Source organism: Pleurodeles waltl, chromosome 8 (genome assembly GCF_031143425.1).
Source record: "Pleurodeles waltl isolate 20211129_DDA chromosome 8, aPleWal1.hap1.20221129, whole genome shotgun sequence".
In the NCBI taxonomy this organism is placed as follows: domain Eukaryota; kingdom Metazoa; phylum Chordata; class Amphibia; order Caudata; family Salamandridae; genus Pleurodeles; species Pleurodeles waltl.
This window is the reverse complement of record NC_090447.1, coordinates 1,266,942,985-1,266,958,540: the sequence shown is the minus strand read 5'-3', so window position 1 is coordinate 1,266,958,540 and position 15,556 is coordinate 1,266,942,985. Positions and strand designations below refer to the sequence as shown.

The following is a 15,556-nucleotide window of genomic DNA, read 5'->3' as shown; positions in this document are numbered from 1 at the left end:
TAAAATGCCTTCATTAAGTATTTTTAATATGAACGTATTTGTGTTTTTTTAATAGGAGCTCTATTTGCGTGCATTGCCTGCTTGGAGAGTTTAACAGGAACCGTTGCAGGTGTTGTGTTTAGTAGTGTTTATGCAGCTACAGTTCTATGGCTTCCAGGATTTAGTTTCTTCTTGTCAGCTGGACTTATTCTCATTCCACTGAGCCTTGTGTGGTAAGTACGCTGAAACCTCTGCTGTCGATTTGTGTGAAACCTTTGCTGTCAATATGTGTGAACATTGTTTGCAGTCACAGTTGCTCAATTGACTGTGAAGACCATGAATTTGTGGTAAACGTGGTAAGTTTATTTCAAACTAATATCTTTCCATTGATGTATCAGTGTTTTTCAGATGGAAACAAGTGCATCTGATTTTCATTCAATTTCTCTGTTTTATTTTATTTCATCGTCATTATTTGTGCTGTATTATTATAAACAATTGCTATGTTTATATATATATACATTGGAAAAGCATAAACGCATTATACAGAATAATGTTATCAGATCTGTTTGGGTCAGATGGGCGGGAAGCCTACATCTGTCATGGCTCACCGACTTCTTTTCTTAGTTTCTGAATCTGATCAATCCCTTATTCGATCCTACTTAGAATCATAGAAGTCTTTGCTCAAAGAGAAAAATTGCATCTAATGTGTTTCTTCATAGAGACACACAGGAGCCTTTATTGGGACTTTGATGGACATATAAATATTTTAAAAAGTATTAGACTCAAACTTAAAATTGTATCATTTAACATTTTAAGTGGGTCATGGATTGTGCTCTATGAGGAATATGCATATAAAGACAGTCATATCTTGAGATGTTGCTAGGAAAAAAGAATAGTTAATCTCTTAAATGTACAAAATAATAGTTAATCTTTTGAATGTTTGGCTGGAAGACAGAGGCTGTTGATCGTGCCTATTTTTTCTGTTGCATTATGCAACTTTTCTGTCCAAAAGTTGATCAGTCTTGTATTTCTAGTCTAGTTAGATTGAAGTGAATGAGTCCATTTTTATTACAGTTTGGCGATCCTTGGAGTAATGTGGCTACTGAGATCATTGCACCGTTTATTGGAGGTGCACAAGTTAAAGAAATTTGATGGTGGTGCATAAATTATTATTATATTTAAGTACAGAATAAATACACAAAATAATCCTAACTGTAATAAATGTTTCATCTTTGGTTATGTTATTGAATTTGAATGTTTTTCTTATTTTAATAAAAATGTATTTTAATGTGTACAGTTTTATGTTGTCGAGTAGAGTGGAGGGCAGTGTCATAATGTTGTGGAGTGTGGTAAAGTGGAGTGGCGTACAGTTAAATGCATACAGGCAAGTAGTGTAGATTGGAGTGGCATAGATTGAAATATGGTATAGTAGAGTGGCATGGAATGGCATAGAGTAGAGGCATAGAGAGGAGTGGCATAGAGCAAGTGAAGTAAAGTGTAATAGTGTACAGTGGAATAGTGTAAAGGGTAGTAGCGTACACAGCAGTGACGTAAAGTGGTGTGGTGTACAGTGGAATAGGATACAGTGGAGTTGCGCACAGTGGAATGGTGTTCAGTGTAATAGCTTTGAGTGGAGTGGTTGTGTATACTGGAGTCCTGTACAGTGGAATAGCGTATAGTGGAGTAGCATAGATTATAGTGGTGTACAGTGGAGTGGCATAGACTGGAATGGCGTAGAGCAGAATAGTGTATGGTGCAATGGTGTCCAGTGGAGTGGTGTATTGTGGAGTGGCATGGAGTGATGCACAGTGGAGTGAGGTACAGTGGAGTGGTGTACGTTGGAGTGGCATAGAGTGGAGAGGCATACAGTAGAGTTGCTTTCTGTCGAATAGGGTACCATAAAGTGGGGTAGAGTGGAGTGTCGCACAGTGGAATAGCATAGACTGGAGTGGCGTAGACTGCATTAGCATAGAGTGTATTTGCCTACAATCTAATAATGTGGAGTGGCATAGAGTTTAGTGGCGTAGAGAGGAGTGCCATAGATTGGAGCGTCATATAGTGGAGTAGCGCAGAGTGGAGTGGAATTAAATGATGTGGAGTGGAATACCGTTAAGTGTAGATGCATACAGTGGAGTGGTGTAGAGTGGAATAGCATGCAGTGGAGTAGTGTAGTGAAATGCTGCACATTGGAGTTGTGCAGACTGGAGTGTTGAAGAGTGGAGTGGTGTAGAGTGCAGTACCGTAAAGTGGAATAGCGTAGACTGGAGTAGGGTAGACTGCAGTGGGATAGATTGTAGTGACATTCAGTGTAAACGCATTTAGTGGGGTGGCATAGAGTACAGTGTTGTATAGTGGAATAGTGCAGGGTTTAGTGGCATAGAGTGGAGTGGAATACACTTGAGTGGAGTGGTGTAGAGTGGAATAGTGTTGACTGTAGTGACTTAGAAAGGAGAGGATAAGGGTAGAGTGGAGTGGCATACAATTAAATAGGGTAGAGGCGAGTGGCGTACAGTGGAATAGCCGGTAATGAAGTGGTCTAGAGTGGAGTGCCGGTGAGTGAAGTGGCATACAGTGGAATAGCATAGAATCTAGTGGCATAGAGTGAGGTGGCATACAATACAATCACGTTGAGTGAAGTGGGGTGTAGTGTTGTAAACTAGAGTGGTGTACAGTGGAGTGCAATACAGTGAAATAATGTACAGTAGATTGGCGTAGAGTAGAGGGGCCTACAGTGGAGTAGCATAAACTAAAGGCGCAGAGTGTAGTAGTGTACGATGCCGTGCCATATAGTAAAATAGCGTAGAGTGGATTGGTATACAGTGGAGAGGCATACACTGGAGTAGAGTGGAGTGGCGTAGAGTATAGTAGAGTGGAGTGTCATATAGTGGAATAGCATAGAGTGAGTGTTGTAGAGTAAAATGCAGTAGAGTGGCATAGCGAGAGTGGAGTAGCATGTAGTGGCTTACAGTGCAGTAGCATACACTGAAAAACCATAGTAGAGTGGAATCGTTTATTGTGGATTGGCGAACAGTAGAGTGGCATAGAAGGGAGTGGCAGAGAGTGGAATAAAGTACAGTAGAGTTGGATAGAGTCGAATGGCATAGAGTGGAGGGGCGTAGAGAGGAGTATCATAGAATGAAGTGTCATAGAGTGGAATAGCATAGAGTGTAGTGTTATAGAGGGTAGTTGCATACAGTGTAATAGCATACAGTAAAGTAGCATAGAGTGGAGTCTCGTAGAATCGAGTGGGGTAGAGTGAAATAGTGTAGACTTTAGTGGCATAGAGTGGAGTGCCATAAAGTCAAGTGGTTACGAGTGGTTTACCATACAGTGTAGTGGTGTAGAGTGAAATAACTTGGAATTTAGTGGCATAGAGTGGAGTGTGATTGAGTGTAGTGGCATACAGTGGAATAGTGTGGAGTGTGATGGGGTTAGAGTGGAGTGGTGTAGAGTGGAGTTGTGTAGTGGAGAATGGTGCACAGTAGAATTGGATGTGCAGTGTGGTGGAGTGAGGTTCTTGATATTAGATTGATCAATGACGATGTGCACGACAACAAGACATTTATATACATGAACAATACATTCGTATACACGAACAAAGTCACATCACCCCTGTTAAATTCCCCCGTCGTGAACTCTGTCAACTTCAGCACATAGGTATGTGGTCAGGCAGGCTAGGAGACCCAGGCCTGAAGGTTAATGACTGACAGGTCACAGGTGAGGTAACACTTAGCGGGCAGCCAAACACACAAACAGAACTTAGATCAGATCCCACAGATAAACAGCAACACTACAATGAACCCCAGAGATTGGCTCCAGTAAAGCATACATGGCCAGAGGGATGCGTGCATTTCTAAAACACCAGAGAATTAGATGCCACATGTAGTTAGGTAGACTTATCCAGTTAGGGCACAACACATGTAGTGACCATGTACCCATCAGGCCGGACATCTGGACATGTACTTGCAGGCCCACATTTTGTCCGTGCCAGGTTAGAGCCCACCTGCATTCCCTATCTGGAATTTTATCTATTAATATGTGATAACTGTTTGCATAATTATGGTTTTATTACACCCAGAGAAATGTATAAAACTTGCTTCAGTTAGATGTACAATGAGAGACAGACCTTAGACCCAGTTCTGTAACTGCTCTCTCTGCCGTAATGTTTAAACAAACTGTTTCCTGTTTTGCCGGATGCCTCTAGTCTTTTGTTTCTTAAGGTAAATTCTCATTCGAGCAACATTCTGACGAGCCGGATAGAAGCTGGTTGGTTCTTCAAACCCCACTGTGGCCAAAGGAGGGGAACCCTGCCCGGACAGATTCACATTTACGCAACAAGAATGGTGAGCAGACGCTGCAATTAACTGGAAGTTCTGCTGAAACTGTGGGGTGAAGGTCTGTCCTGAAGCCACCGTCACACGGGTCAGAGACTGCATCTTAGTCCTAGTGTAGTATACTAGGAAAAAGCATAATCTGCGGAAGTCACTTTCATGATTGTCAGCGTCAAGAAGGGTGGTTCACTTGGAACACTGGTTGTGATGCATTCGGCACACATAACTTCTGGGTGTGATATAGGACCCACATCTCAATCTCATTAGGCTATCCTGGTTTTCTCAGTGCCACTGGTTTCTTAACAAAAGTGGTATTTGAAGGAAGTGAGGGGTGTGCTTCCCTTGGATCACTTGGCATGACACAGGTGGTACACAGGACTCCTGGGTGTGAAATATAGTGAATTTAGACTTTAGGGTTCTATAAGCGATTGAGTTCCAGGAGATTAGGCATAGCTTGTATTTGTGCCAAGAAGGGTCTATAGTCGTTGAAGTAACTACTTTATTTTTCCGCATTGATTGTTGCAGTCTTAACCCAGAGCTGGTATTGACAAGATTTCAGGCTCCCCTAATCCCGCACAGAGCAGAGCTTCCCTTGGTCACAGGATAACGTGCGCTAGAAGTGGGCATGGCTAAGGTATTGAGGGTGGGCCGTTCCTCAGATTTCTTTTTTTTTTGGGGGCGGGGGTGGACTTAGCTTTTCCCCTGCCAATTGAAATGGTGTTGTTTTGATATTATGATGCTGGTAGACCTATTTGAATGTGTTTGTCTTAAATGTTGAATATTGAGTTTTTGTCAGTGGTTTAATGATACATGAAGATATTGCTGATTCACACAAATTGTTGTTTGATACCAAAGTAAGGCTCACTGTTTTGTCACCAAATTTCAAATTGCTGTGAGTTAACAATTGCACTTTTTCCTAGGAATGTGATTCTTCATGAATTAGTTTGTTTAATGTTGATTTTGATGCATCTGTGAAAAACATTGGGCACATTAGATGCAGGGATCCCTGTGTATATATCCTCCCACACAAGGTTAGATTTGGGGGGGGGGGGGGGGGGGTGTGTGTGTGTGTGTGTGTGTGTGTGTGTGTGTGTGTGTGTGTGTGTGTGTGTGTGTGTGTGTGTGTGTGTGTGTGTGTGTGTGTGTGTGTGTGTGTGTGTGTGTGTGTGTGTGTGTGTGTGTGTGTGTGTGTGTGTGTGTGTGTGTGTGTGTGTGTGTGTGTGTGTGTGTGTGTGTGTGTGTGTGTGTGTGTGTACATATAGATGTCCCACTTCCTGAGTAGATCCATTCATACCCGCCACCAGAGTAAAATTTTGAAATCTATAAAAACAGAAAAGTTAGCAACTTAGATAAGAAAAACCTATATGAATAGAAAGTCAGAACGTGCAAAACTCAAAAATGTAAAATTTAAAGACTATCCCCTAAAAGACTACCCACCCACACCCAAGCCAAAAGGCTTAGCAAGTTCTGCCACAAATTATACACACACACACACCCACTCTCCCCTTCCCACCCAACTCCCCACCAAGTCAGCAGGCTATACAGCCCAGCACTAGAGTAGCCAGAAGCACGAGTCCACCAGCCCCCTGGGTCCCACCCGACCGTCATGGTCAGAGGACCGAGCCTCAGCGGGATGGAGACCACCCAATCCTGGTGGTACTGGGGAGCGCACATGAATAACAGATGTTCTTAGCAGTCACAACTAACAGTGATATGGAAAGGGATTCCAGTTTTCCACAGTCCACCAGCAAGAGTAGGTGTTAGCAGAGGACTGCATCAGGTACGGGTAGGAAAATGCTGACTGGAATTTCTTCTACATGCAGCAGTGCCTCCAAAAGTGGGAGAGAAGGCAGGTTGAGGCAAGAAGGGAAGGGAAGAGAAGAAGGGCAAGGTGTGGTTAGGATGGAACCAGGTTGTTGCTGGAAAATCCCAGAGCTGGAAGTAGACGGTCCTGGTCAGAACAGCTGTGACCGCAATGGTGCAAAAGGTGGCGACACCAGTGGGGATACCACAGCACAGGTTCAGAGAGGACAAAGCATGTAGTAGCAGAATTTGAAGAGGTTGTACAGGGGACACCCAAGGCTGGGACTAGGTCACAATCCCTCTTCCGCTCTCAGGACCAGATAGGCCGTGTGGCAACATAGGTCAGCCCTGTGCCCGGTAGATGATGCACACTCGCCCATTTTCGCATGCTCCGCAGTGTTAGTAATTCAACGGTTCTTAGGAAGAACCTACCATGACAGTACTGGTCATACCTTATCACTTCCAAATAGATACAGAAGTTACAAAAAAGTGCTTGAAGGAAGGGATCGTGCCCTTGTTCAAAGACTCCATGGACATGCAGGGATTTCGGGCACGGTCATGAGAGTCCCCTTCATGAAACCCCTGGAGCTATACATTGGAGGCAGTTGCTTGAAGGGACGACTGTTGTATCATCCCTCATTCCCAACCAGTCTCCTAGGGATAGACATAATGCCCAAATTAAACATGACCATTAATTTCTCTAAAGATGGGACAATGACCTGCTCAACACCTGGGTTTAGCCCATCAAGACTTATGTCTTTAACCCGCCCACACTGCGCAGACCGGCTGATAAGAGTGGCACCCGTAAACCTGATGGCCTTTACTAACGCAGTCCTCACTGTCGTCGGCAGTGCGCTGGGACTACTAGGACGTAGGCTGCAGCTGCCCAGCAAACTTGTGTTCTGCAGCGAGGGTCACCTTGATACGGAACCCGAAGAGGAGGTGCTGCCTTGCTTATATGTCGCCAAGGTGCGTTCTGAGTATGGAGTCCTGCTGGCCATTGACCAAGTGGATGCCGTGTGGCCATGCATCATCTTTCTCACACCTGATTTTAGTGTGCAGGAGGTAACTGATTATCAGCTGTTCAGTGAGTGGCCAAGAGGCTCTGAGATTGCCTTTGCCGACCTGGTTAAAGTTAGGGTAGAGCTGCGGAGTGGGGCTCCGTCGGCCATGACAGTGCTGACAAAATGGCAGGAGCAAGACTTGTCAGTAGTTCCACCACTGCTATGGGCAAGGGGTGTCTATGATGTGGGATTCATCAATACCACCGAGCCAGTAAAGATAACATCATTACCTTCTCTCCAAGAAAGTTGATAAGGGTATAGCACCCACATTACAAACACTAATTGATCAGGGAGTCCACCACATGGGGGTCTCTACTGCAATACCAACACCAATCTTCCCTGCCTAGAAGAGTAAGAGAGGGACCTGGCACCTGGTGAAAGACCTGCGCCCCCTCAAGACACTGTGGTCCAGGAATTCCCCATGGTGCCAGACCCCAACCAACATACAGAAGCTTGCTATTTCTCTGTGTTTGACATCAAGAATGCGTTCTTTAGCATGCTGCTGCACCCTGACAGTCAGTATCTGACTGCGTTTACTCTTTGAGGGGTTCAGCTGCTGTACCGGAGACTAACACAGGGGTACTGTGAGTCCTCCAGTATCTCCTGATCGGATAGCACCTTGATACAGTATGATGATGACATCTTGATATCCAGCCCCCACTGAGGACCTGTGTCATCAAGACACAGCATCCCTCCTGACTGCACTTGCAGCGATAAGGGTACAAGGTAGAGAAGGGGAAGATGCAGTATGTGCAACAGGAGGTTAGCTATCTGGGTCAACTGATATCACCAGCTGGTCAGGGGATCACATCAGAGCACGTGGAATCTATCAGGGCTATGCCACCACTGAGAACAAAGAAGGGCATGCTGTAGTTTTTGGGTCTGCGCAACTACTTTCGGCAATGGGTCTTCGATTACAGCATGCTCATTGCCCCCTTACTCAAGGGCATGAAAAAGGCGAAAGCTTGCCACAACGAATTAGCATGGATGCCTGAGATGCATGACAGCTTCTGCAAACTCAAGACAGAAAGCACGCATTCCCCCGTGTTAGGGATGCCGGATTTTAGAAAGGAATTCATCTTATTAAGTTACATTGACAGGTGAGTCATGTCGGCAGTTCTAACAAAAAAATAACCCCTTGGGCACAAGCCCCTTGTTTATTACAGAGGGCCCTTAGATTCTGTCATGCGGAGTCACTTCCCCTGCAAACAGGTGCTAGCAGCAGCGGCCTTTGCTGTTGAAAAAAGCACCTTCATCATGATGGGGCAACACTGACACTATATGCAGAACATTCCATGTTTGCTGTTATCCAGAAGAGCAAGAGGATGCTGACTACACAACGAGTTTTGGGCTAGGAGTTGATTCTATCCAGGCCGTTGCATATGGTAGTACAGAGTTACCTAGTAAACCTGGCCACCTTCCTAGTCCAAGAGGCTCAGGAGGAGGAGGAGACCCATGACTGCGCAACATAAACCCCAAGGGAATCAGCCAGGCAGAGGAAGACCCCATCCCAGATAGTGAAGCACTGTTCATCGACGATTCCTCAAGGATCGATCAAGAGCCTGGAGTGAGACACACTGGGGCAGCGGTTGTCATGGCCTGTAGCCCCGCACCTTCGTTGAAGCTGCAAGTTATCATGCAGTTAACTCTTCCCCACCTCTCAGCACAGGTGGTAAAACTGACCGCACTTATTAAAGCCCTCACCCGAAGCTCGGGTAAGACGGTAACAATTTATGCGGACTCAGTCTGTGTCACCACCACGGTACACTCAAAGCCTAGGAAAGATGGAAAAGGCAAGGGATTCTAAAGTCAAACGGCACAGCTGTCACACACCAGCACCTTCAAGAGCTACTAAGCGTGTGGCCGAGGTAAAATGTGCTGCCCATACTGGAGGCCAGGATTTTGTATCCCAGGGGAATTCATTAGCCAACCAAATTGAGAAAACCGCAGCATGTGGTATGGTTGAGGAGGCTCGTGTACTCCCCGTCCAACAGGTTTCAGAGCCAGAGCCCCCTCAGGATAAGTCTTATACAGAAACGGCAGGATTGTACTTTAAAGAGTTGCATGAAACCCCAATGCCTGAAGAAAGGAACAATGGGTAGCCAGGGGCTGCACACAGACAGCACACAACCTCATATATAGATACACACCCACAGGGAAGCCCGTTATGCTGCAGAGCTTAGTCAGCATAGCTTTGGCACACTTACCAACACACACAACCAAGGACAAAATAGTGGCAGAACTTCAAAGCAACTGGTTTATCCCCAACGTCTCTGAAATAGTGACAATGTACTTGAATGAGTGCTCTGTCTGCCAACTATAGTCCCCCAAACCTACTCTCAATGTTGGTCATTGGCTATCCCCAGACCAATGGGGACTTTCAGGATGTTATACATAGACTTTATTGATATGATCGATCGGTGTGCTAACTGTCGGTACCTGATTGTAGTGGGTCTGCCTATACTCTAGGTGGATCGAAGCCGGTCCCTGCATGCACTGCGACGCCAAGGCAGCGGCAACGTTCCTTGTCAGAGAGGTAAGAGAGGTAATACCCAGGTGGGAGGTGCCACACGTCATCCAGTCGGACAACAGAAAGCACTTTTTTAACACCATGTAAGTAAATTTGCGCCAGCCTCAACAAGAGGTGGCTGCACTGTTTGCCCCTAGCCTTGTTTGCACTGAGAAACACACAGCAGCCATTACCACCTCACAACACACCAGACAGTAACAGGTAGACTGATGAGGACACCCATCCCCAAAACTCAAACCAAATTGAGCGCTGAGACTAGCTCTTAAGCACTAGGGGACGAATTCCATGTGTATCTCTCAGAGCTAACCAAAAACGCCAAGCTCCAAGTGCACCACCACCAATCTACCATATCAAATACCTCAACCTGGTCAAGAAGTTTACATTCAGAACTTTGGAAGAAAATGGAAATTTGAGGGATCCTCCTGCGTAATCTTCACCATGTCTACAGCCCTCAAGGTGGAAGTAAGAGATGCATGGGTCCACCTTTCCGACGTATGTCCGAAACCTTCCATAGCACAACCTCCATGAACTGCGCCATGAACATTTTGAACTGTTGAAGCCGTCAAACGCGCAACGGCCATTGGGCTACAGACCACCCCCCTGGACGCACCCCAAGATGTTCAAAAGTTACATATTGTTATGCATGTATATATTCCCTGGTAAAGATGCTACCACCACCTTGCATTTCCAAAGAACAGTGTGATCTGATGGAGTCAACAACGCTTGTGTAGGGACCTCTCTCATCACTTTAATGACCACACCCAAAGCTAGTATCCCACAGGAACTACACAGCACTCTTCTACACAACACGTAATATCCGCACATGACTGCTGTGGGCTCCAAGGCCTCAACCGGGCCTTGTTATGTCTGTTTGCTAATATCACATGCAGTAGACACAGATAGGCTTTACTTATCCCACTGGTAGCCCCCTGAAAAAAGCAAAATGCCTTCTCCATCTGTACCTGTATAGAACTAGGGCAAAAATACAACCTAATGGAGTAGAGCCCCCATAGGGTAATAGTAAATCTGACCCACTATAAGACCAATCCTACAGCACTGTACTTTCTTACTGAGCCTAGCGATATCCAAACTGAGCTAGACATGGTGCAGAGGAAGGTAGGTATAGGGGAGGACACTGTGTGGCCCGAGATTTCCTTGAGAAGAGATTCTTAGAGGTAGCTAAATCACCTATCCAGTGCACAAACACGTTCGCTCTCGCTTCCATCTGTGGTCGCAGGGTGGCTCTTAGCATGCCTGGGGCTGTCTTTGTCAATAACAAATGGACCCCAGACATGGAGTTTCAGTGCAGGGCCATCCACCTCGATGACATGAAGGGAAATGGGTCTTGGAGGGTAGGGTTAAACAGCATAGATACCCTGTGTCATGAGATCTTGGACACTGAGATAGACAGGTACACATGAATAGAAGGGAAGGGGCAACCCCTAATTGTACAGAAACTCACACTGTATTCCTTATGTTTCAGAGGCAAATGAACCATCCCTCTGGGCATGAACGAGAACTTTGGCACAATACTGCATAGTCCAGACATGCACTGGGACACCTCTATGCTGATAGACACCTGCTGGCAGTGTGGCGAGTTCACTTACACCGAGCTTGTCCCAGGATGGTGTGCCCTCTGCTCCCTCGTCACCATACATGAATGCAAGGGAGGAGTAACTCACCAAACAACCAGCATTACTCAGTTATGTTGAAGATGATTAATCCCTCTTGAATGTATCAATAAATCTGCTCTGGGAAAGTTCAAAAGGATACGTTAATTGCTGCTACAAAATGGGGCTATAGAGAGACCAGCAACCGTGCTGTGGCAGAATACTCGCTTACCTCTAAAGTATCCAGAGTCCACTATCGGCTGCAGCAGAATGCGATCAGTTTACAAGCGGGAAGTAAAAGAAGAAGCGGCATCAGCGTGCACACAGCTCGCATCCTTTACAAATAGCACTAACTACACTGTGACACCGATTGCTTTATGGTTGTGAGACCTAACCTTATTAGAGTTTTGGAACATGGTGTCAGACCTTTTCCGTGAGACTGGTAACAGGCAGTGAAGCACCAACATGTGCTTCGTCTGCACTCATTATGACGCCATGTTCCAAGACTCCAATAAGGGGTTGTTAATTTTCTACGTAATGGATTAATGCTGGTTGTTTGGCGAGTGACCTCTCCCTCGCATTCATTACTATGCGATTCTTTCGATATGAGGCACGAACACGTGGTACTTCTGTGTGGATTTATCTATTTTTTTTCTTGTATTGCGGACTGTGATTTATGTACTCAAGGCCATTTTTCAGAACTCTGGAGACAAAATATGTAGGGATAGCTTCTTTGCTATTTATATTTTCAAAGAGTTAGGAACACCACATTCCTATTAGGATTTTATTACATACAGTGGTTTCATTTTGCTTTTTAGAGGTAGGAGAGTTCCCACTAGACGAGAAGCCTGCTAGCGTTCATAATAACTCTTTCATTTATCCCCCATATTGGAGGTTAAATTGCTACACGTGAGTTCTTTCCACATTTGTGAAGGAGTCTGTTTGTCCTCACAATTTTAATAATACAGTATTTTAATGAGCATATATCCCTTTTGTCCCTTAGTTTCCTTTTCCGTTTCATTATTTTATTTTGCCCTGATGAAGACCTGTGTCTAAGGTCCTAATTGGCCTTTTTGTCTTTTTGTTCAGGTTGAAACGTTGACAATTTCCTGCTTTTTGCAGCCTGGATTATGTATGTTAACCGCAAGGGGACAACATTGACTCTAGCAATTACCTCTTACGTGTGGAATAGAATTGAAGTGCTTGATTGGATGTACAGACCGGCATTTAAAAAAAAAAAAAGATTGATTACATTATGGGTTTTTCCCCATTCTCGTTTCTTTTCCTTAATCTTTACACAAGCAGTTTTCTGAACACTTTGTTCACATATAAATGGTTGCTCTATTGAATAGAACAATGTATAAATATTATTGTTTTCTAATACATTTTAAAGAATTTGCATTCAGTTTGCATTTGTCGTCTTGTGATGCGTGTTTACTCCTTCCTTCTGAGAAATGAGACTTGTCTATTTCTTGTGGAAATTGTACTATGTTAGGAAACGTTAATTGATTTAACTTATCCAAATTGTCCGTTTGTACCATTTTGTTGTGTGTATCTCACTATACTCAGGTCCTTCGGTTTTAAGGGTAACCGATTAGTAAGTTATGGTACTTTCATACCAGGGAGTGACATGGACAATGGAACTCTGACACTTGCCACTCAAGTGTTGCAGTGACTACAGAAGGACATGCGTGAAGAGGGTGGTGCCCCTGAGCAGGAGTGTTTCACAAACTGGTTCTCCTGGTTCCCTCTGTGGCTGCCAAGTTTCTGCACATCATTGTTGCCCTTTTTCATCATGTTACTCTTTTTGTGCTGTGTCCTGCAATTGAGGGTTTCCTGCTGTAAAAACACAGTCCCTAAATTGGGTAGAGTACAAGTAGCGAGGGAGGTGCGACAACAGGGTACCAGCAATGTGATTGTCATAACTGTTGAGGTTGATGATGTAGCTGAAATTTCAACTAGTGGGGGTAATGTTGATATTGAATTGATCAATGACGATGCACACGACAAGACATTTTTATACATGTACGATACATTTTTATACCCTAACGAAGTTGCATCACCACTGTTAGAGTCCTCCATTGTGAACTCTCTGTCAACCCCAGCACGTAGGTACATGATCAGGCAGGCTCTGAGACCCTGGCCTGAAGATTAATGACTGACAGGTCACAGGTGGGGGTAACACTTAGCCAACAGCCAAACACACAAACAGGAGAAATTACATGAGACCCCACAGATAGGCAGCAACACTGCATTGGTCCCAGGAGATTGGCCCCAATAAAGCACACATGGCCAGAGGTACGTGTGCATTCCCAAAACACCATAAAGTTGATGACACATGTAGTTAGTCACACTAATCCAGTCAGGACAAAGCGCACACAGTGACCAAGCACCCCTTAGGCCAGACATCTAGACATGTACTCGCTGACCCACATTGTGTCCACTTCAAGTTGAGGCCCATCTGCATTCCCTATTTGTAATTGTATCTATGACTCTGTGACAACTGTTCGCTTATTTATGGTTTTATTACACCCAGAGAAATATATAAAACTTGCTTCAATTCAATGTACAGTGAGAGACAGTCCTCAGACCCCAGTTCTTCAACTGCTATCCCAGCTATAATGTTTAATTAAACAAACCACTTCCTGTTTTGCCAGACACCTTTTCTCTTTAGTTTTTTTAAGGTATATTCCCATTCGAGTAACCAGGTGCAGCGTGGTTGTGTAGAGTGGAATTGCATAGAGTGGAGCGGCATAGAGTAGAGTGTCATAGAGTGGAACAGCATAGAGCATTGGTTCCAAGCCTGTGGTCCATGGACCCCTGGGGTCCACAAAGCCTCTTCAGGTGGCCCGTGACTTCTTAGAAAATGTAATGATATTGGCAGATTAATAAAGTATATATAAATTAAGTGGCCAAATTTACAACTGAAAATTTTATAAAGTACTGTAAATGTCAAGGAATTTGAAATTGGAGGCTACAAATTAAATTAGAATCCTCAGATTGATTAGTGCGAGCAGTGCAGGTGCATCAAGCAGAGCGTAGTGTGGACAATGTGTGACTTCAGTTGAATTTAGAAAAGCTCCAACATTCCTATTAATATTTTGAAATTTATATTTGTTTGCAAATTAAATAAAAATGTGTAATAATTTGTGTATGTGTTTGATGAATGATTGTTTCTGTATTTGTTGTGTATTGCTTTGCGTTTTAAATCATTGACACTGTTTAGGCCGTGGTCCCTGGCTTCCAGTAATGACTCAGTGTGGGGGGTCCCTTGATTCCATTAATGATTCAGGGGGGTCCCCGGTTTCCAGTAATGATTATGTGGGGGGTCAAAAGGTCGGGAACCACTGGCATAGAGTGGAGTGTCGTAGAGTGGAGTGTTGTAGACCAGAGTGGCGTGGTATACAGTGGAGTAGTGTACAGTGTAGTGGTCTGCGTCACTCCCCCCCCCACCCCCCCCCCCCCCCCCCCCCCACCCCCCCCCCACCACTGTACGCCTTTACAGTAATTCAACTGGGTGTTTGCCCGCTATGCATGAGTACAAAGTCTATGGAAAAGTGCATTGGTGTCCAAACGTGTTTGGGGTCCCCCTTTTATTTTTGCCCCCTCTTCACCAATCACCACTAAACTTTCCATCCTTCATCAATGTAGAAAAAGCAATAGGCCTGGAACGTTTCATGGACAGTCGTCAAAAGAGCGCAAAGTTATTAATGGTGAAAAATCAGAGGAATTTCTATCTCTGGTAACCCTACTTATAACTAGAGATTTGCTACCACTACTATGTAATATATATATATATATATGTAAAATATTGTGTTTGGGTGTTTTTATTGCACAAATTGCCATGGTATTAAAACCCATATATCTCACAGGAAACCATGACATAGAGGAAATACTCCATGGTTTCCTGTAAAATATAGGTTTCATTTTCATAATGCAAACTGCAAAACCACTCTGCAGACCTAACCCATTGTCTGGGCCACTACGGTTATGGAAAAGGTGATCTAAATTATGCAGCAAGGTTATCTAAATTATGCAGCCCTTTTTCTTAAAGCAATATTTTCATCCATTTAAGCAAAAAAACAAAATGTTTTTGGAAATCTGCAAATTAGGTTGCAAATGTAAATCCATAAATATGTGGTAAGGGCACAAGCCACAGAAATGCATACGTTTGCTGGCTATCACCATTGTCCATTGTTCTACCAACAGTTTATTCATGAAAGGCAAGCCTAGACATTG

The 15,556-nt window shown here is 44.3% G+C and overlaps 1 protein-coding gene across 1 annotated transcript in view; it reads left to right on the top strand.

Moving 5' to 3' along the window:
- LOC138248537 (lysosomal proton-coupled steroid conjugate and bile acid symporter SLC46A3-like) overlaps positions 1-15,556 on the top strand; it is a 195,554-nt gene that overhangs the window by 140,702 nt on the left and 39,296 nt on the right. Inside the window, exon 6 of the mRNA XM_069202201.1 lies at positions 56-212. Within this exon, the coding sequence (XP_069058302.1) occupies positions 56-212 (157 nt within the window). The remainder of the gene's footprint in view (positions 1-55; positions 213-15,556) is intronic.